Source organism: Mytilus galloprovincialis, chromosome 8 (assembly GCF_965363235.1).
Source record: "Mytilus galloprovincialis chromosome 8, xbMytGall1.hap1.1, whole genome shotgun sequence".
NCBI classification, from domain to species: Eukaryota; Metazoa; Mollusca; class Bivalvia; order Mytilida; family Mytilidae; genus Mytilus; species Mytilus galloprovincialis.
The window spans coordinates 27,013,988-27,038,222 of NC_134845.1; the positions used below are offsets into that span (position 1 = coordinate 27,013,988).

The following is a 24,235-nucleotide window of genomic DNA, read 5'->3' on the forward strand; positions in this document are numbered from 1 at the left end:
ACTTTATTTCAAACCTTTAAATATACTTATTCGGAAAGAATATAGTTACGATACTGTTGACAGGTCATTAAGGATTGCATATTTTGGTATTAATATTGATTCACTCATATTGTCTTTGCATCGGAAATAAACACATTAATTCTAAAACCAGTTGTTGGCATGATACGGGTTATGTTCTTCTCATTTATTTTATGATGGTATGATACTAAACCCCTAAGGGGAGGGATTGAACTTGATTTTCATATGATGAAGACATAATCTTTCAATCAGTTTAATTGAGGTCTGCAGCTTGCATGTCAGTCCTTTGTTAATTTATTTATCATTGTCATTTTGCTGGGGTTTTTTTTGTTGCCTGTTCTGACATCGGACTCGGACTTCTTTTAAACTGAGTTTTACTGTGCGTATTGCTATGTGTTTCTTTATTCTACATTGCTAGAGGTATAGGGGAGGGTTGAGATCTCACAAAACATGTTTAACCCCGCCGCATTTCAGTTGCGCCTGTCTAAAGTCAGGAGCCTCTGGCTGTTGTTAGTCTTGTATGTTGTTTTTCTTTATTTCATGTATATGTTTTGGAATTAAGTGTGACGTCCATTTTCACTGAACGAGAACACATTTTTAGTTTGGGACTAGCTGAGGACCATCTCCAAGTGCGAAATTTTCTAGCTGCGTTGAAGACCCATTGGTTGCCTTCGGCTGTTGTCTGCTCTTTGGTCGGGTTGTTGTCTCTTTGACATATTCCCCATTTCCATTCTCAATCGTATAAATATCTCAAGGGGCGGATGCAGGATTTTCAAAGGCATATGGGTTTACTAGTAAGTTGGAAATCAATCAGACTTCGTTTAGATGGGACATGTCTTCAGAATGAATAAAGATGAACAATATGGGGAGGGGGGAGTAAAAAATTGAAAAGTTAAACGTTTTTTGTTTGTTTTGTTTACTAAATGCACAATAAATTTATGTACATCTCTTTTCGGTTAATCTTAAAAAAATTAACAACTATAGGTCTCGATACGGCCTTCAACAATAAGCAAAACCCATACCACATGGTCAGCTATAAAACATGTTAGCGGGGTGTACATCGTTACGGAGCTTGACTTATACCTTGTTTATAACACGCGTATTATACGTTGCACCTTTTAGAAAATGATGTTCAATTGTGTTCTTGTCTCTGGCGGTAACTATGTGTTCTTAGAGATGAAATAACCCTATTACCGCGTATGTACCCGTTCCAGCGCTCGGTTTATACCCTATTACTTATTCGTTCCTTAATCGCTTTTAATACGCGGGGTATATGTTGCACCTTGAAATAAATCGATTTTGAATTCTGTGCATGTCTGTGGTAGTAACTATGTGTTCTTATAGATGAAATAACCATATTAGCGCGTATGTACCCGTTCCAGCGCTCGGTTAATTCCCTGTTACTTATTCGTTACTTATTAAATTATAATACGTTTGTTATACATTGCACCTTTCAGAAAAGGATTTTCAATTGTGTTCATGTTTTTTGTGGTGATAATGTGTTCTTATAGATGAAATAACCATATTAGCGCGTATGTACCCGTTCCAGCGCTCGGTTAATTCCCTGTTACTTATTCGTTACTTATTAAATTATAATACGTTTGTCATACATTACACTTTTCAGAAAAGGATTTTCAATTGTGTTCATGTCTCTGGTGGTAACAATGTGTTCTTAGAGATGAAATAACCCTATTAGCGCGTATATACCCGTTCCAGCGCTCGGTTAATACCCTGTTACTTATTCGTTACTTATTCGCTTATAATACGTTTGTTATACGTTGCACCTTTTAGAAAAGGATTTTCAATTGTGTTCATGTCTCTGGTGGTAATAATGTGTTCTTAGAGATGAAATAACCATATTAGCGCGTATGTACCGGTTCCAGTGCTCGGTTAATTCCCTGTTACTTATTCGTTACTTATTAAATGATAATACGTTTGTTATTCATTGCACCTTTCAGAAAAGGATTTTCAATTGTGTTCATTTTTTTGTGGTGATAATGTGTTCTTATAGATGAAATAACCATATTAGCGCGTATGTACCCGTTCCAGCGCTCGGAAAATTCCCTGTTACTTATTCGTTACTTATTAAATTATAATACGTTTGTTATACATTGCACCTTTCAGAAAAGGATTTTCAATTGTGTTTATGTCTCTGGTGGTAACAATGTGTTCTTAGAGATGAAATAACCCTAATAGCGCGTATATACACGTTCCAGCGCTCGGTTAATACCCTGTTACTTATTCGTTACTTATTCGCTTATAATACGTTTGTTATACGTTGCACCTTTAAAAAAAGGATTTTCAATTGTTTTCATGTCTCTGGTGGTAATAATGTGTTCTTAGAGATGAAATAACCCTATTAGCGCTCGAATAATAACTTGTTACTTATTCGAACTTAGGAACGAATAATAAACAGGGTTTCAACCTAGCGCTGAAACGGGTTAAAAGTTCTAATAGGGTTATTTCACCTCTAAGATTACATAGTTACTTCCAGAGACACGAAAAAAATCTTTTTAAAAGTACAACGTATAACACACGTATTATAAGCAAATAAGGAACGAATACGTAACAGGGTATTATATATAACGTGAGTTCAGTACAGGGAAAAGTAAGGAAAAGTACAAAGGTAACCAAAGTATATCTTTTACAAATCAGCCAAATACCAGTCGAGCGCTAGAACGGATACATATGCTCTAATATGGTGATTTCACCTCTTAGAACCCCTAGTTACCACCAGAGACACGAATGTCGTCTTTTTTTTAAGTGCACGTATTTCAAGCGAATAAGGAACGAATAAGTAACACAGTATCTGCTGAGCGCTGAAACGGGTACATACGCGCTAATAGGAATTTCCCCCCCTTCTTAGAATACATAGGTTCCACAAGAGACAAGAAAACAATTATAAGCGAATAAGTAACGATTAAGTTACAGGGAATTAACCGAGCGCTGGAACGGGACCATACGCGCTAATAGGGTTGTTTCATCTCTAAGAATACACTATTACCACCAGAGACATGAAAACACAATTGAAAATCCTTTTCTAAAAGGTGCAACGTATAACAAGCGTATTATAAGCGAATATGTAACGAATAAGTAACAGGGAATTAACCGAGCACTGGAACGGGAACATACGCACTAATAGGGTTATTTCATCTCTAAGAACACATTATTACCACCAGAGACATGAACAAAATTGAAAAACGATTTATTTCAAGGTGCAACGTATTACAAACGTATTATAAAGGAATAAGTAACAGGGTATTATCCGAGCGCTGTAATAGGTATATACGCGCTAATAGAGTTATTTTATCTCTAAGAACACATTGTTACCACCAGAGACATGAACACAATTGAAAATCCATTTCTAAAAGGCGCAACGTATAACAAACGTAATATAAGCGAATAAGTAACGAATAAGTAACAGGATATTATCCGAGCGCTGGAACGGGTACATACGCGCTAATAGGGTTATTTCATTTCTAAGAACACATTGTTACCACCAGAGACATGAATACAATTGAAATTTTTTTTTCTAAAAGGTGCAACGTATAACAAACGTGTTATAAGCGAATAAGTAACGAATAAGTAACAAGGTATTATCCGAGCGCTGGAACGGGTACATACGCGTTAATAGGGTTATTTCATTTCAAAGAGCACATTGTTACCACCAGAGACATGAACACAATTGAAAATCGATTTATTTCAAGGTGCAACGTATACCACGCGTATTAAAAGCGAATAAGGAACGAATAAGTAACAGGGTATTATCCGAGCGCTGGAACGAGTACATACGCGGTAATATGGTCATTTCTTCCCTTAGAACACATTGTTACCACCAGAGACATGAACACAATTGAAAATCTTTTTCTTAATGGTGCAACGCATAACAAACATATTATGAGCGAATAAGTAACGAATAAGTAACAAGGTATTATCCGAGCGCTGGAACGGGTACATACGCGCTAATAGGTTATTTCATCTCTAAGAACACATTGTTACCACCAGAGACATGAATACAATTGAAAAACGATTTATTTTAAGTGCAATGTATACCACGCGTATTAAAAGCGAATAAGGAACGAATAAGTAACAGGGTATTATACGAGCGCTGGAACGGGTACATACGCGCTAATATGGCCATTTTATCTCTAAGAACACATGGTTACCACCAGAGACATGAAAGCAATTGTAAATCCATTTCTAAAAGGTGCAACGTATAACAAACGTATTATAAGCGAATAAGGAACGAATAAGTAACAGGGTGTCAGTCGAGCGCTGAAACGGTACATATGTTTTATTAGGGTTATTTCACTACTTATAACCGTCAGTAACCACCAGAGACACGAAAATATTTCTTTTTAAAATTGGAACGTATAACACACGTTTTATAAGCGAATAAGGAACGAATAAGTAACAGGATAACAGTATAGCGCTGAAACGGGTACATAGGCGCTAATAGGGTTTTCCCCCTCTTAGAACACATAGGTACCACAAGAGACGAGAAAACAATTGAAAATCATTTTCTTAATGGTGCAACGTATAACAAACGTATGAGACGCGAATAAGAAACGAATAAGTAACAGGGTAACAGTCGAATGCTGAAACGGGTACATACGCGCTCATAGGGTTAAATCACCCCTTAGAACCCAAATTTACCACCAGTGACAAGAAACAATTGAAAATCATTTTTTTTAAATGTGCAACGTATTACACGCGTATTATACGCGAATAAGGAACGAATAAGTAACAGGGTATCAGTCGAGCGCTGAAACTGCTACATACGCGCTGATAGGGGTATATCACCTCTTAGAAACGAAATCTACCACTAGAAACAAGAAAACAATTTAAATCCATTTTTTAAAAGGTGCAACGTATACCACGCGTATTAAAAGCGATTTAGGAACGAATACATACGCGCTAATAGTGAAATTTCATCTCTAAGAACACATAGTTACCGCAAGAGACAAGAACACAATTGCAAAACGCGTGTTATAAACAAGGTATTAGCCAAGCTCCGAAACGATGTACACCACGCTAACATGTTTTATAGCTGACCATGCGGTATGGACTTTGCTTATTGTTGAAGGCCGTATCGTGAACTATAGTTGTTAATTTCTGTGTCATTTTGGTCTATTGTGGGGAGTGGTCTCATTGGTGATCATGCCACATCTTCATTTTTATACAAGCGCTAAAAGGTGATTTAACTCTTCGAACCAAGAACCAGATCTTCAAACATACGAATATAAAACATTTAAAAGGTAGAACGTATAAAAATCAAATAAGAAACAAATAAGTATCTAACATAGAGCAACCGGATCGGTTGAGCACAAACACATATAAATAGGTCATAAAAAGGTCATTTTACCTCAACAAATTTAGAACTATAACCAGAGATAAGAATATAAACAATTAAAAAGGGGGAAGGATATCAAAAATCGAATAAGTAGGGTGTTTCTCAATGGTGAAGGCCGTACTGTTGCCCATAATTACTTACATCCACTTTATTAGAACTATGGTTGATAGTTGTCTCATTGGCAATCATACCTCATCTTATATTTTTATCAAGGTCTCTGAAAACTGAATTGCGGCATTAGGGACAGACAAGATGCACATTTCAATCCAAAACTAAAAGCCATATCTGTTAAAACCCCCATAAGTAAGTAAGAACTACATCTACTTTTCAGCTGTCCAAGTTTCATTACAATCAAGCGAGAAATGCTAATATTATCCATTGAAACCAGTGCTATTATGCAAGAATTTCAGACATACTAAGAACTATTTGCCCCAGGAATTAGTCAAATAGTCTCTGTTGTTGTTTTTTCTATGGTCGGGTTGTTGTCTCTTTGACACATTCCCCATTTCCATTCTCAATTTTATTAGTATGTCGGAAATTCTCTTGCATAATACCACTGGTTTCAATTGATTATATTAGCATTTCTCGCTTGATTGTCATGAAACTTGGACAGCTGAAAAGTAAATGTAGTTCTTACTTACTTATGGGGGTTTTAACAGATATGGCTTTTAGTTTTGGATTGAAATATGCTTCTTGTCTGTCCCTAATGCCGCAACTCAGTTTTCAGAGACCTTTATAAATAATATATAAAGGTTATAAGAGGAGGTATGATTGCCAATGAGACAACTATCAACCATAGTTCAAATAAAGTGGATGTAAGCAATTTTTGGCAACAGTACGGCCTTCACCAGTGAGAAACACCCATACCGTATAGTCGCCTATAAAATGCTCCGTGACATGATGACGAGGATGAGGATAAGGATTAGGATGGTGTTTAGGAGGAGGATTTACAAAGCAACAAGCCACTATAAGTCAACTAGACTAAGTCTTTGACCTTACACCTTGTGATTTTCCGAGAAACACCAATATGCCAAATTTCTTTGGATTTGACCAGAACAGAATGTCCCTCTGGTATATCTTTCGCCTCTTTTTTACGTGCATTCGAGACGATCAAATCACATCAAGTAAGTTTTCTGTTAATTTTGCAGGATAAGTAACACTACAACTTAAGCTCTGAGTGAGCTTTTGAACCAACATAACGATTTAGTTTAGACACCTGTCTATTGTTGAACACTATATGTTGCCCTCTAGACATGCGTATGTGGTTCATAAGTGTTTCTCGTTTGTCGATTTTAATAAAGATTAGACCGTTGGTTTTCCCGTTTGAATGGTTTTACACTAATAACTGTTTTGTGGGCCCTTTATAGCTAGCTATTCGGTGTGAGCCAAGGCTCAGTGTTGAAGACCGTACCTTGACCTATAATGATTTACTTTTATAATTATGACTTGGATGGAGAGTTGTCTCATGGACACTCATACCACATCTTCCTATATCTATTAGGTGTTTTTGTGTCCTTTGATTGCGGTCTTATTGACGTATAACACACATCTTCTACAGTTTTAGTTCCGTTTGATGTACTTTTAAATATTTAAATGAATATGCCAAGAGGAAGATTAACCGAAAAGAGATGTACATAATTTTTTTGTGCATTTAGTAAACAAAACAAACAAAAAACGTTTAACTTTTCAATCTTTTACTCCCCCCTCCCCATATTGTTCATCTTTATTCATTCCGAAGACATGTCCCATCTAAACGAAGTCCGATTGATTTCCAACTTACTAGTAAACCCATATGCCTTTGAAAATCCTGCATCCGCCCCTTGAGATATTTATACGATTGAGAATGGAAATAGGGAATATGTCAAAGAGACAACAACCCGACCAAAGAGCAGTCAACAGCCGAAGGCAACCAATGGGTCTTCAACGCAGCGACAAAATCTCGCACCCGGAGGTGGTCCTCAGCTAGTCCCAAACTAAAAATGTGTCTCGTTCAGTAAAAATGGACGTCACACTTAATTCCAAAACATATAAATGAAATAAAAAAAAACATACAAGACTAACAACGGCCAGAGGCTCCTGACTTGAGACAGGGGCAACTGAAAATGCGGCGGGGTTAAACATGTTTTGTGAGATCTCAACCCTCCCCTATACCTCTAGTCAATGTAGAATAAAGAAACACATGGCAATACGCACAGTAAAACTCAGTTTAAAAAAGTCCGAGTCCGATGTCAGAATAGGCAACAAAAGAAACCAAGCAAAATGACAATGATAAATAAATTAACAAAGGACTGACATGCAAGCTGCAGATCTCAATTAAACTGATTGAAAGATTATGTCTTCGTCATATGAAAATCAAGTACAATCCCTCCCCTTAGGGGTTTAGGATCATACCATCATAAAATAAATGAGAAGAACATAACCCGTATCATGCCAACAACTGGTTTTAGAATAAATGTGTTTATTTCCGATGCAAAGACAATGAGTGAATCAATATTAATATAAAAATATGCAATCCCTAATGACCTGTCAACAGTTTCGTAACTATATCTTTTCCGAATAAGTATTAATATTTAAAGGTTTGAAGTCAAGTGAGAGGACATTTGCCACATCTCAGCAAGGTCCGAAGTGACTGTCCTTCCAACTCCTCCAGATCTTTTCATTGGTGAACAAAACTCTCAGCAAATTGAATTAAGGATATACTAAAATCAATTAAGTGTATACTAAAATCGTTATTTATGACCTTGAAACCGCGCCAATATTTCTGTATATGCTGAATATTATAGTATATGCTAAATTGATTTTAGGGTATCCTAAAATGACTTTAGTATATGCTGAAATCATTTTAGTATATACTGAATTGACTTTAGAATACCCTAAAATGAATTAAGCATATACTAAAAATCATTTTAGGATATACTTAAATCATTTTAGGATACCCTAAAATCAATTTAGGGTATGCTAAAATGTAATTTAGTATATACTGAAATCATTTTAGGATATACTAAAATCGATATTTATGACCCTGATTCCGTGCCATAGAAAAGAGATATTTTTTACTTTGAAACTGGTGATTAAATTGTTAAGAATTAACAAAACTCCTTAATGAATACAATTATTTAATCTATATATTTATTCTACGTTTATCCTTGTATTTTTATTTTCATGTATTTGTACTTAATCGGAAAGGTGTATACCTGTATGTATATTGTTTTAAGTGCTAAACATTACAAACATATTTTTGCTGCAGTCTTTAACGGATTTGCTATTATCAATTACAGTTACTTTTTTGTTGGCGTCTTTGTTCATTATATTTGTATGTGTGTTTGAAGTCAAGTGTATGTCTGTGATTTAAACAGTTTCGTCTGCTGGATCTCAATAAGTGTCACATAACATATTATGATTTCTTGGGTTGCTCATGTGTTTGTCAATATAAGGTTGCTCATGTGTTTGTCAATATAAAGTTGTCGTATTGTCCATTGGGAGGTTTAGCTAGCTGCACAATGAGGATTAATTATATATTTTTTTTAAAACGCATGTACCAATCCATCAATATGACAGTTTTTGCAAACGCTACGTCGGTTAATGTAGATAGTAAAATAATAAAAATACTGAACTCCGAGGAAATTCAAAACGGAAAGTCTCTAATCCCTTTTTGTGCTTTATTGTTAAATATTAATTTTGTTTGTTTTGAGATTATGACACAGTGATGACTGCTGTGCCCATATTTAACTATTTTACCTATTATGTCAGTATTGTTTACGCATCGTTGTAAATATAATGAAATTTGATGCAACTGGCATACAAGTGAGAGGTTTAGCGCTATTAAACCAGGTTCAATCTGCCATTTTCTTTATAAGAAAATGCCTGTTCCAAGTCAGGAATATAACAGTTGTTATCCATACGTTTGTTGTGTTTGAACTTTTGATTTTGCCATTTTATTAGGACTTATATCTAGAAATTGAATATGCGGGTCGGTTGAAAACAAAACTTTACGACAAAAGAGATGATTTCATCCAACCAATTGTTACCCATATTTAACTATTTTACCTATTATGTCAGTATTGTTTACGCATCGTTGTAAATATAATGAAATTTGATGCAACTGGCATACAAGTGAGAGGTTTAGCGCTATTAAACCAGGTTCAATCTGCCATTTTCTTTATAAGAAAATGCCTGTTCCAAGTCAGGAATATAACAGTTGTTATCCATACGTTTGTTGTGTTTGAACTTTTGATTTTGCCATTTTATTAGGACTTATATCTAGAAATTGAATATGCGGGTCGGTTGAAAACAAAACTTTACGACAAAAGAGATGATTTCATCCAACCAATTGTTACCTTAACATTTTTAAACCAAGAGATTGAAATGGTATAGTTAAAATCATCACTTCGTAAATATTACGGACGCCATCACGAGTTGATTGAATTGTATGGAATATTCGTTATACAGTTGATATCGGATAAGTCACTTATGTCGTAGCTACAATGCCCTTCTCTTTTCACGAATGTGACCAAGCAAATTTTATTATTTACCGGCTTTGTCACATCATTAGCAACACGACGGGTGCTACATTTGGAGCAGAATCTGCTTCCCCTGCCGAAGCACCTAAAATCATCTCTAGTTTTTGGTGGGGTCCGTGTTGTTTTTGTACCCCGTTTTGTGACGTTTTGATCATGTATCATTGTCAATATAATGGAAATTGGTGTAACTGTCGAACAAGTGAGAGGTTAAGCGCTATAAAACTAGGTTCAATCCACCATTTTCTACATTTTAAAAATATCGGTACCAAGTCAGGAATATGATAGTTGTTGTCCATTCGTATTATGTGTTTAATCATTTTATTTTGTCATTTGATAAGGGACTTTCCGTTTTTAATTTTCCTCGGATTTCAATATTTTTGTGATTTTACTCAATTTGATTAGGGACTTTCCGTTTTGAATTTTCCTCGGAGTTCAGTATTCTTTTTTTATATATTTTTTGTTGCCTATTGTTAAATCAAAATTATTTTTTTATTTGGGAGTGGGGACCTTTCTCTCTTTAAATTGTCGTTGGAGTTCGGTAGTTTTGATAATACTTGTTTCGATACTTATTGGCTTTCAAATATCGGATTTGAGGATTCCTGATGAACGGAAATACAATGAACGCATTTTCCTGATAGATTTTATCATTTTTATAGCACTGAGTCAATACTGTTGCTTATTGACAATTAGAACCCAAGCGTATCATCAGGTCAGTAGTCAGTGCTTCGGTTCTGATATAATTTATAATAAACCTTATAAAGTATCCGTTGTTAACATTACATATTACTGCATTATATGTAACAGTATTAGTTCATACCAAATTTTAAACAAATTAAATCGTCTCGCAGGCCTCAAGATTTTTTGGAAAATTTAGGGATCACCCCAAGAACCGGTTTGGCCACAACATAACAATTTCATGTTTATTTAAAATACACAGTGTGTATATGTTAAGTATGTTTAAATGAGCATACATTCCAGTAGTTTAGGACTTTATTCGTTAAAGTTTGAAAAAAATAGGCAAAATTTATATGATTGAGTGTCCTATATTTTGACTGTAGTGGAACCTTAATCTAGAAAAGCGCATCGGACGCATATCTATAAACAGCGATTTGTTTTTTAGTCAAATGTATGGTTAGATAATTGAGACGATATAATTTGATGGAGGTTTTAGGACGATGAAGCTACAAAGCGTACTATCTGTAATGAAAAAGAATCGCTATTATTAATTCAACTGATATTGGTTACCTCAAAATTTCATTTCTTTGTTCTTCCAATACTGCAGTTTTATCTTGTTCCGCTTTTAACAAATATTCCTTCTCTTCGACAGCTCTACGGATTTCTTCATATTTTATCTGTATGTTCTTGGATGCTGCACTTGTATTGTTAATAATTTCTTGCATTTCGTTAAACGATATAGTGTTTGATCTTAAAATAGGAAAAAACAAAACAATAGCATAGAAATAACAAAGGCATACATAAAACAAACTATTTTCACATCTTGAACTTACAATTGTCACTATCTTTTTATAAAATTTATAAAATTTATAACAAAGAATGCACGAGTTATGAATAGTATTCTTTGTTTGAGAACTCTTATGAAACCTCTAATGAGATCATCATGAGTTTATGTGTTAAATTGCCTTTATTATATATATGACATTAGCAACACAAATACATTTGAAAATGTTGCCTGAATCAGATAGGTGTGTGAATTAGTTTGCATTTCTAATAACAAAACCGAAATTCTAATAACAATGGTAACAAACATATTTACCTCTGAATTTTCATGTTTTCATTTTCTAACTCTTTTATTTTACTTTTTTCTTTCTGCAATAAAGCACTCTGTTTGGTAATTTCTTGGCGGATTGTTTGCATCTCGCTGATGTTGATTCTCTCCTCATCTATCTTTTTCTTTAGTTTTTCAATTTCGCCATCTTTTTTATTCAAACATCTATATGAAATAGAAATTAATCACTTTAAATTACCATAAACAGATGAAAAACTCATTTTAATATGTAATGATCAATCAAAATTACGACTTTTCAGCAGACTTTCGGTGTGGTCGCGTTTCGTTTTGCATGTATGTCAAATGATAATTACTAAATTCTTTGTACGTAATAACCATCATTTATAGTTTGAAAGATTAAGAATTCTTCATTTCTTTCTTTTTTGGTATATTTTTTTCTTACAAAACATGTCCCTCTATTATTGGGAAATGATCAATCGTGTATGTTTCCAAAACATAATTTTATAAGTATTACAAATTAAAATGGAAACTTCACAAACAAAATCTATGATTATAGTATATTTGTTTTAGGTAAGTGGAGACTAAGAATTGAATAAATATCAGATATAACCCCTTCGAATAATTAAAACTACCCTTTTATATTACAAAAATAAACGCATTATTTCGAATCTGATGTTAAAACAGTTATCGAAAAAACATTGAATATTTAAAACCGTTTTAGCATAGAAAATATCAGATATCAAAAACATTTTGTTTTCTTGGATAAAATCTGAGCGGTAGTCAGCTGAAGTAGCTTGACGAACTGATAGAACAGCACTGTTATGTCATAACAGCACCTGTTTATTTAGAAAAAAACAACTTAGGTGTTTTATTATTTCTGAGATAATTTGGTGCGTTAAACTTGTCAAATGGGCTTTATACAGGTATGTGAATACTAAAACTTCGTTGTACCAATAGTGTTAAATAATATTCAATGTATTTCTGGACAAGTAAATATGACCTTGTAGGGTTTCCGATATTGATTCAACACTTTTCGGCTGTTTACGTATATCACTGGCTTTCAAGTGTATACATGTGAGTGCATGCGAAAAATCGAAAGCTCTTTAAAGAAATCATTTCTAAAACATTAGGTGTGCTTTCTCTTTTTGATGATTCAAATTATAAGCATGCATACTCTTATTTTCACCCCTTATCAGTTTCCCAAGCTTTTCCTTTACCTGATCATATAAAAATAATATATTTCGATTTAATGGAAAGTTTAACATTATTCAATATTTTGATTACATTGAGTTTATTCCTTTTTTCCTAAGTTCGTACCTTTTTATGCATTTTAAAAAAAGCCTTGACTGTCCTGTCTGTGTTTATTAAATGTGTTATGCTTTGAATCGATCTGATGAGTTAATAGTTATAGGAGGATGTGGTATGAATGCCAATGAGTCAACTCTCCATCCAAATCACAACTTATAATAGTAAACCGTTATAAGTTAAGGTACAGTCTTTATCAATTTAATGTGTTTCCCTCAGTTTTAGTTTGTAACCCGGATTTGTATTTTCTCTATCAATTTATGATTTTCGAACAGCGGTATACTACTGTTGACTTTATCTTTAACACAGAGCATTGGCTCACACCGAACAGTTAGCTATAAAGGGACCAAAAAAATACAAGTGTAAAATCATTCAAACGGGAAAACCAACGGTCTAATCTATGTAAATAAAACTTGAAACGAGAAACACTTATCAACCACATCAACAAACGACAACTACTGAACATCAAATTCTTGACTTTGGACAGGTGCAAACAATTGCAGCGGGATTAAACGTTTTAATGGTACCAAACCTTCTCTCCTTCATCAGAAATAATAGTGTAACATCACAACATAGAAAGACACACTATATGATCATCAATTGCAAGTGGCTTAATTCAATAAAAAAACGTAGAAACACAAATGAACATACACTGAACGAATAAATTTGATCTAGGATACAATGTAAATAGAAAAAATAGCTGGGATGAATAATTAAATCAAAAGTATTATACCGCTTTGAAATGCTAAGCAATTTCATAAAAACATCAACTTTGAAAAATTACGTCATCTTATACACATGCAAATAAAAAAAAATTTGTTGGTGAGTGTACTTCGTATAATGTCTGTATAATCTTCCGTTTAGGAGTACCAAGAAATTTCTTGTATATCAACAAATCTTTCTAAAACTTGGTACATGTGGGTTGAATATCAACAATAAAACTTCGTGTTTTTCATGAACAGGTGCCAGAAGTGTGATGTATATACAGTATTAATGGAGAAAGGAAATAATTTTGTTGGTCATAGTACGAACTACGAAGAAAAGGTAATTTAATTAATTACATTGAAAAAAGCATCTAATGCTCAATTACTTTTGAATTACATTTCAATTACATGTTCTTTTATGGTGTTACAGTTAAGGATTTGTGTTTTATAATATAAATTGTAAAATTATATATATTTTTCAAATATTAATATCAATGCTTTTTTAATATATGAAGTCTGTAATTTTTTCTTAAGTTTTTATATATTTTATTTGACATACAGATTTTTCTGAATAGTCTTATAATTTGAAAAATGTGATAATCATATATAAGGGTTGTTCAATTTTTAAGAAAGATCTTTAACTAAATAGATTGATAAGTAATAAACAACTTGTTAAACAAAAACAATAAAATGTGTTACTGTGAAACATCTGTCTGAGACAGTTCATTTAGAATTTAAAATCACTGCATACAATCATTTTGTTAAATTAGTATACACAAAAAGATTATAGAAATAAAAATTAACAGCTGTAAAAACAAACAGCAATTAATCAGATTAAAATGTCCAGGGGCAATGCCACTATTACAGATATTTTATCTAATTAGCAAAATATTGCTAATATTGAGACATTATATACATATATTGTTTGTACTAAAATTATTTTCAATATTGTGACAAGCACTTTTTTATATGTTTAAAGTAAAATAAAACAAGAATGTGTCCTCAGTACACGAATGCCCCACTCGCACTATCATTTTCCATGTTCAGTGGACCGTGAAATTGGGGTAAAAACTCTAATTTGGCATTAAAATTAGAAAGATCATATCATAGGGGACATGTGTACTAAGTTTGAAGTCGATTGGACTTCCATGTTCAGTGGACCGTGAAATTGGGGTAAAAACTCTAATTTGGCATTAAAATTAGAAAGATCATATCATAGGGGACATGTGTACTAAGTTTGAAGTCGATTGGACTTAAACTTCATCAAAAACTACCTTGACCAAAAACTTTAACCTGAAGCGGGACAGACGGACGGACAGACGGACGGACGAACGAACAGACGGACGGACGGACACACAGACCAGAAAACATAATGCCCCTCTACTATCGTAGGTGGGGCATAAAAATATTTTAAATTCATTTGTTATTTCCTTATTCATATTATGTTTAATTCAAATGAGTTCATTTCTGAGATGTCAAAATACCCCTTGATGTATTGGCAAGTTAATAGGAACAAGTTCCCTCTCCTATCAATATAATGATCTTCTAATCAAAAAATTTCCATGTCCTGATCAAACAATATCTTGTACCATATTAGCTCCTGTCCAAAGACTATTTAATTTACAATTGCTGTTTTCAGACCAGAAAGATTCAGAATAATTGACAAAACATTAAAATGACTATATTAAATGATTATCAAATGCAATGCTTAAACTCTGCTTACATGAAAATTTTACACAAGTCATGCATTATATAAACATGTAAATTATTGTTAAAAAATATCATGATGAAATGTAATGTGTAATTTAATTAATTACTTTAGTAAAGTAATTGTAATTTAATTAATTACATTTCAAAAACTGTGTAATGTGTAATTAGTGTAATTGACCATTTTTGCAATGTAATGTGTAATTTAATTAATTACATTCCAATGTAATTGACCCCAAGTCTGGTACGAAGAAATGAAAATTTATAGTAATTCCAAACAATCATTGCTGGTATATTGACCATATACAAATTAAAATGAAATATAAAAAAACAACATTACAAATAGTATCAACAGGTCAAACTAACACAAAAGTACGATTTGAAGTACTCGTAGTTACAAATAGTCAAAAGCCAAAACAATTTATAATAGAAAATCATGCAACAAAGACTAAAACCTTTTCAACTGATTTTTTTAAGTTTCTTATTTTGATGTTTTGTATAACCACTGTACAAGGTTTAGGGAGGGTTTAGAGCTCATCAACATGCCCACCCCTTCCGACACACACACACCTCCACATATTTCAGGTGCCTGACCCAATTCAGGTGCCTGAAGTTCAGTGATTGTCGTTGGTACATGTCTGTCATATATTGTTTTGTTATAAATTAAGTCATTAGTTTTCTCAATTGAATTGTTGCATATCATTCAAGTCCCATATTATTCATGTTGGGCCCTTTTATATTAGACTATACGGTAAGGGGTTGTTTACATACACGTCATCTATTTTTTGGTTGAAAATTGTCCCATTCGAAATTTTACCCCATCTTTTTTACATTATGAATTAATGGTAATAAATCTTGGCAGTGCGGAATTTGAGGGAATGTATATATCTTAAAACTTTACATATTTTTTTTTTAATTCTTTCAAAATCTTCGATTGTCCACCTTTTCACCATAGCAAAATGAAAAGTAAAATACGAAAGTACCGAACTTCTATGAAAATTCAAAGTCCAGTTTTATAAGAAATTAGCCGCTATTTTTTCATCATGAAAAGAGTACCACACCATTCATAATTAAGTGTACAAATTAGCAATTAATTTTTAAAAGCATAGATTAAAACATGCCACAGCAGAAAACAATTCTAAGTATGCTTTGATTTCACATTTACAGCATATTTGTAGAATTTGGAGGTAGAAATTTTCGTTTTTCTTATTGAAATCAACTGTGCAACTTCCTTGTCGACCTTTACATATTTTCAAATAAGGCGAAAATCTTCAGACAAAAATAATAAGGAAAGACGCGTTTGTCAATGGTGTTATTTCCTTCAACAATCCAATCTTTTCTGATTTGGTCCAATTTATATATTTTTTACTGAACTGAATATAAAAGAAACGACACATAGAAAGCTACCTCCGTGTTTTGTAAAAAAAACCGTCTCATCCTTTTTCTCAAATGGTACAACTCTCAAACAAATACCAAATGATGTAGAAGTTAACAACGATAGGCAAAACCCATTCCGCATGGTAAACTTTAAAAGGCCTTGAAATGACAAATGTAAAACTATTTTAATAAGAAAGCTAACGATTTGATTTTTGTAAAACACATCAAACGAAAAAACAAATATAATAAACAGTGCCAAACCAAAACAATTGATTACAGGCTCCTAACTTGAGAAGGCAGGTACAGAATGTTGTGGGTTAAACGTGTATGCTTGTGAATACCCCATCCCCTGGCCCCTTTCCATCGATATGGGAATAGTGGTGTTAAAGTACAACAGATGAAGAAAACTTTAAAAACAGATGAAAAGGGGCTTAATTTGTAAAAACTAACTGTTAACAAAGGTAAGAATTATTCTAAATACTAATATCCCAGGCATAGATTACCTGAGCCGCATTTTGAACAACTTTTTTTTTAATTTTGGTTCCTAAATTCTCTTCCATTTAATACTTGTTTGGCTTATTAACTATTTTGATCTGAGCGTCACTGATGAGTGTTGTATGTAGAACAAACGCGTCTGGTTTATCAAATTCTTTACACATCCAATACCGAATGAATTTAGTGTAAATAAAACAAAAACAAAAACCATGTACAATGTCAAGATATGGGTTTCCAAAGGTTGGAAAATCGACAATGTTTATGTGTATAACACTAGTATTTAGTTTTATTAAAACTGGCTCGTCTGTTGTTAAGTATGACTATATTTGTCACTAGTGGGTAAGCCACTGAAATGAAGCAACATGTGCTAGATTGATTTCGAGGTTGCGTTGTTATATATAAAAAAAAAGTACGGACGCAGGACTTTACTTTATGATTGCAACAATCGAACATAATAAAATTGAGAAAGGAAATGGGGAATGTGTCAAAGCGACAACAACCCGACCATAGGGCAGAAAACAGCCGACGGCCACCAATGGGTCTTCAATGTAGCGAGAAACACCAGCACCCATAGGCGTCCTTCAGCTGGCCCCTTAAAAAATATGAATACTAGTACAGTGATAATGGACGTCATACTAAACTCCGAATTATACACAAGAAACTAAAATTAAGAATCATACAAGACTAACAAAGGCCAGAGGCTCCTGACTTGGGACAGGCGCAAAATTGCGGCGGGGTTAAAACATGTTTATGAGATCTCAACTCTCCCCCTATACCTCTAGCCAATGTTGAAAAGTAAACGCATAACAATACGCACATTTAAATTCAGTTCAAAAGAAGTCCGAGTCCGATGTCAGAAGATGTAACAAAAGAAAATAAATAAAATGACAATAATACATAAATAACAACAGACTACTAGCAGTTAACTGACATGTCAGCTCCAGACCTCAATTAAACTGATTGAAAGAATTATGTCTTCATCATATGAATATCAGGCACTATCCCTCCTGTTAGGGGTTTAGTATAATACTTTCATAAAATATATGAGCAGAACATAACCCGTGTCATGCCAACAACTGTTTTTAAAATAAATGTGTTTAGTTCCTATGCAAAGACCCTATAAGTGAATCAATATTAAAGCCAAAATATGCAATCTTTAATGACCTGACAACAGTATCGTAGCTATATCCCTTCTTAATAAGTCTGTTTAAAGGTTTTGTAAGCTTTTGAGGTGAATACTGACATTTTTGTGCTTTGTAAAGAATATTACCATAAAATATTGGATGTGAAATACCTGAACGTATAAGAAGTCTGCATGTTGAGCTATATTTACGAATGATGTCCTTATACCGATGATAAAATTTAGTAAATGTTTCGACTAGCTTGTGATATCGAAAACCCTGGTGTAATAATTTTTCAGTAATACAAAAATTTCTCTCGCTAAAATCTAATACGTTGTTACATACACGAGCGAATCGTAAAAGTTGAGATATATAAACACCATAAGATGGTGACAAGGGAACGTCACCATCTAAAAATGGATAATTAACGATAGGAAATGAAAATCATCTCTTTTATCATAAATTTTTGTATTAAGCTTCCCGTTAATGATAGATCGAGGAAAGGGAGGTGGTCATTGTTAGTATTAGCTTTATTTAAAGTAAGTTCAACAGGATAAATTTCTTTAGTATACATACTGAAGTCGTCATTATCTAAAGCCAATATATCATCCAAATATCTAAAAGTATTGTTAAATTTTTGTATCAAATGTTGTTTCGATGGGTCATTGCTAATTTTAGTCATAAATTGTAACTCATAACAATACAAAAACAAGTCCGCAATAAGTGGTGCACAGTTAGTCCCCATTGGCATTCCAATAACTTGACGATATACGGAATCTCCAAAGTGAACAAAGATGTTATCAAGTAAAAATTCAAGCGCATATATAGTATCAAAGCATGTCCAATTGACATAGTTCTTTTGTTTAACCAATATTATTTTTTTCACCAAAAGAAAAATTCCTCTTTTAAAAAAAACTAGAACACACCCGCGAAATCGCGGGCATTCAGAGCGTAGTTTAAAGTATGTAAAGTGTTGTTGGAAGAATTTTGTAAAATATTGAATGACTGGAGAATTTCAGCAAAAGTATCATAAGTTATAGGTTATTGGGGACAGGAAAAAGCTTTTTTTTTTTTTTTTATCCCTCCTCCTTTATTTCCAATATACCCATTTTTTGGTTTTCTGTTAATTTCAATATGGTTATAGGTTATTAGGGACAGGAAAATGTTGTTTTTTTTTATCCCTCCTCCTTTATTTCCAATATTCTCATTTTTTGGTTTTCTATCAGTTTCAATATGAACATACATTTCGTATGTTATGAACATTCAAGTAGGGAGCCTGTAATTCAGTGGTTGTTGTTTTGGTTATGTGTTACAATAAAGGCAACAGTAGTATACCGCTGTTCAAAACTCATAAATCCATGGACAAAAAACAAAATCGGGATAACAAACTAAAACCGAGGGAAACGCATTAAATATAAGAGGAGAACAACGACATAACACTAAAATGTAACACATATAGACAAAATCCCACGAGAATAACAAATATAACATATATATATAACATCAAAACCAAATACATGAATTTGGGATAGACAAGTACCGTGACACGTCTTATCGCAATGTGAATTTACACTCAAAAATAAGAGAAAACAAACGACACAACGTTATAATGTAATACACACAGAAACGAACTATAATATAACAATGACCATATTCCTGACTTGGTACAGGGCATTTTTAAAGGAAAAAATGGTGGGTTGAACCTGGTTTTGTGGCATGCCAAACCTCGCACTTTTATGGCCATGTGAAATATAACATCAAAATGACAACACAGGACTACAATATAAATAAATTGCAAATGTGTTTTTCGTTCATTTTTTTGTACATAAATAAGGCCGCTAGTTTTCTGGTTTGAATTGGTTTACATTGTCAGTTCGGAGCCTTTTAAAGGTGAGTATGCGGTATGGGCTTTGCTCGTTGTTGAAGGTCGTACGATAACTTATAGTTGTTAATATCTGTGTCATATTGGTCTCTTGTGGAGAGTTGTGTCAACATGGAAATCATACCACGTCTTCTTTTTTTTTTGTGTAATCAATAAATTTTGTAAAAGATTTAATGACTGGAGAATTTCAGAAAATGTATCAAAAGTTCAGATGAATATTTTTAGCGCTTATCTGTATATTATGAACATTCATTACTGATTATTACTATATAAATATAGTGTATTTACTTTCAATTCTAAGTTTACAAATCGATCCATAGTGGTCATTGATATAGTATACAGACCCTCTCTATTTAATAAACTCTGTGACTGCCGTGGATAGTAAACTTGAAAATGATAGCAGATAGAATTCTGAAATTACACTTTATTCTTTGTATATATATGTATGTTCAAAGTATACAGAAAAACGCAAACCGGAAGGCTAATATGACTTAAAATTTCGTCCAATGACGGGACAATATCCGGATGCCTTTTTTCTCGTTTTTCCCCAAAAATAACTCAATCTGAATAATCATATGAATGGATGATAAATGGCACTATGCACTGTACCTATAGGACACCGAGGCGTGTTGATTAATTTATTGTGGAAAGAAGAGAAGCGACACCCAAAATGAGGTCTTCTCGTTTAATAGTATAGATATGTTTCAAACTTTTTACATACATTTTAATGATAAGGATGTTAAATAAATAAACTAAAATCGGGGTAGCTCGATAGATATCAAATATATCCCATTCAGTTACGTTTTGTCTAGTGGTTCGATTATCAAAAGAGAATAGTAGTATTTTGTAGTTGTTTTAACACTTACCTGACGCTGTATTTCGATTGAATGTTTTCTACGACCTGGTCAATAAAATCGTTTATTTTGAATTCTCCAATATTTTCTGGATCAGCTACTGTTGGGATACTTTCAGTTTCTACAAAATCTTTTGTTAACAATTTTTGCTGTACGTAAAATGTCATGTCATGTTCCATTTGTATCAATTGATCTATTTTCTCGGTTATTGAGCTATAGTCCTTCTGTATCTTCTTTAGCTTTGCTAGTTCGAAATTCATACCTTGTTGTTCATTTGTGAGAAAATCAGTAGCTCGATTGACATTTTGCTCAGCAACTGACTTAATAATTCTTACTAATTCATCCGAAATGATGCGTGCTTCTTCAACAAACTGATTGATTTCTTTTTGTAAATTTTTCATTTTAACATTTTCAATCTCATCTATCAGTGCTGACAAAATTTTTAATTTCGATTTCACATTACAATTCGTTTGTTTAAGATCTTCCCGAGCACTAGCAGCTATTTCTGTCATGTTAGTGAAGTCATGACCTTTGTGAACCGTAGTTGTACAGGCTGAACATGTAAGGCATTTACAGTTTTTACAATAATGAACATATTCAAGGTTGTGACTTTCACATTTAAGTGTCGAAGCAAACATTGATCTATCTATTTTGAATGATTCTGTTACCTTGTGGTTTTGTATAAACTTGTCATGAAATTTTCTGCATGGTGCGCACAGATAATACTGACATTCATAACAATATAGGCCAGCGTTATCCTTTTCACATGTATTACATTTGTTTGATGAAATCTGCGCCATTTTTATTGAAATAACAGGAAGTAAAATGTTTAATGATTTATCTTGTTAAACATATATTACCTTGATAATATACGTCGTTCTGAATATCGAATTAAACTCAACATTTAATTTGACATAAAATACATTTAACATGCAAACAAAATTTAATATGAGGACTAAGTCTGCAATGACAGTAGGAATATCTACAGAAAATTTTTATAGACTTATGAATCCAAAGTGTTCATTTGCACTTAAATCCTTTGGTGTATCGTTTCACTCTTCTGTGATCGTTTTATCAATCAAATAGTTACACAATAAAAATAAAGTGCACCCAGTTCTTCTTTAGACAATGCTAAAAGAAAACGATAAAAATCTTTAACAATGTTGAAAAGTCCCTCAAAGAGTGTAGTTATGTTTCTCGTGGGTTTTTTTGGGGTTTTTTTTTGGGGGGGGGGGGTATTTGCATTAATTTGACTTTATTGTCGAAACATCTGTATATAGTGTCCAGAACAGAAAGGGCAACTCGAGGCATACTTGGGATCTCGTAGACAACATACCAGGAGAAAAAAATATGCTGTTTGTGGTTGCTCACCCAATTTTGTCAACATAAAGGAACGATATATCAACTGCCACAGAAAAAGGAGGTTTTAATTTACCGAGCTATAAATAAAGGTAACAGTAGAATACCGCTGTTCGAAAGTCATAAATCGATTGAGAGAAAACTTATCTGGGTTACAAACAAAAACTGAGGGAAACACATCAACTATAAGAGGAAAACCACCAAACAACAGAAACACTAAAGTGCAACAAAAAAAACGACAATGCAACACACACACAAACGAACTATAAGATAACAACTGCCAATTTCCTGTCTTTGTACAGGACATTTTAAGACAAAATGGTGGGTTGAACCTGGTTTTGTGGCCAGCCAAACCTCGCGCGTTAATGACAATGTTAAATATAACACTAAAATGACATTACATCAAATATCAGTTCAAAATAGTAAAGAAAGCCAAACAAGTTCAAAGTTGAAGTTCAAGAGCATTCATGACCCTTAATTCCAAATATTAGTGCCAAATATAACTAAGGTTATCTATGCCTGGGATAAGAAAATCCTTAGTATTAGAACAATTCCTACTTTTGCAAACAGTAAATATATAACAATGACCATATACTTGTAATTGATGTGCATGTCAACACCGTAGTGGAGACTAACCACAGAATATAAACGTAAAATATAACAGAACACGTAAAACAACCTAGGACAGCACATAAAAATAGCAGAACAGAACCACGCATTGTCTGCCACACGACATAATCGATGCCACAAAAGTGAAGTCACAGGTAAATTTCTAAAACATTGATATAGTTCAAGATCAGGTTTGTAATAACGGTATTTGGCGTATTTTATAACAATTACAATACTATTGATATAGAATTATGTTAGTAATAAGATAATTAAATGTATTATCTAGCTATGTCGGTATTTCTTCTAAATCAAACTGTAAAAGAAAAAATCATGTACGTTCAGTTGCCAGCTGTACCCTTTCATTTTTTTAGAAAAATTTCTGCACCAAGTCCGGAATATGGTAAATGATTTTCACTCGTTCCTTTGGTTGGTAACGTCTGATTTTATAAATGTTTTTTTTACTTCCACATTTTTTTAATTACCTTAGAGTTCGGTTTTTTTATTCTTTTTTGTGCTCACATGCAAACATTTTCAACGGTCTAGAAATATAGACTGACAAATGATATAGATACAAGCCTATCATAAACATGTGTGAAGACATGGGGGAACTATTTGTCCCCTTTCTGTGTAGTAGAATACACAAGTAAAATGCATGCGGTTTTTATATTATATATTGTTAGGCTATCCAATATAAAAGCATGTGTGGAGTATCAATATTTAAAGAACGATTGAACTATAACACGGCCGACACTCGGCTAACCGAGAGATTGGTCGGTTAATTTATATTGAGTATGCGGCTATATGGGAGATTGGTCTGTTAATCGGGTTGGCTATACGTCTGTTAAGAGTAAAACGCACAGTTTAATGTTAAACTCTATCAAATATACAGATTTTTGGCATATTATAAGAATCAAATCAAAAAAAGAAAATTGTCTTGACAATATGATATCTATCATAGAACATTTTCCACCTTTAAAAACATTTCATAGTCTGCGCAGTTTTCAGTAAAAGTAAAAGGCGTCGCGCAAGTATGTAGTATTTATGACTACACGCATAGCATTTTTTTAATAAAAGGCGAAACAAACAATTTTAGATATCATTTAAAAGACACAAAATACTACTTTGGTTCTTGCATATAAATTGACATTAGTAAATATTTCGTGAGAAATACCACGTTTTAGTGA

The 24,235-nt window shown here is 33.1% G+C and overlaps 1 protein-coding gene across 1 annotated transcript in view; it reads right to left on the bottom strand.

Moving 5' to 3' along the window:
- The window catches only part of LOC143043215 (uncharacterized), a 43,833-nt gene extending 21,987 nt beyond the window's left edge, over window positions 1–21,846 (bottom strand). The window contains exons 1-3 of the mRNA XM_076215625.1: window positions 21,096–21,846; window positions 11,666–11,842; window positions 11,137–11,316 (exon numbers count right to left, since the gene is read on the bottom strand). Coding sequence (XP_076071740.1) covers window positions 11,137–11,316; window positions 11,666–11,842; window positions 21,096–21,721 — 983 coding nt within the window. The 5' untranslated portion in view covers window positions 21,722–21,846. The remainder of the gene's footprint in view (window positions 1–11,136; window positions 11,317–11,665; window positions 11,843–21,095) is intronic.
- Window positions 21,847–24,235: the final 2,389 nt, after the last annotated feature.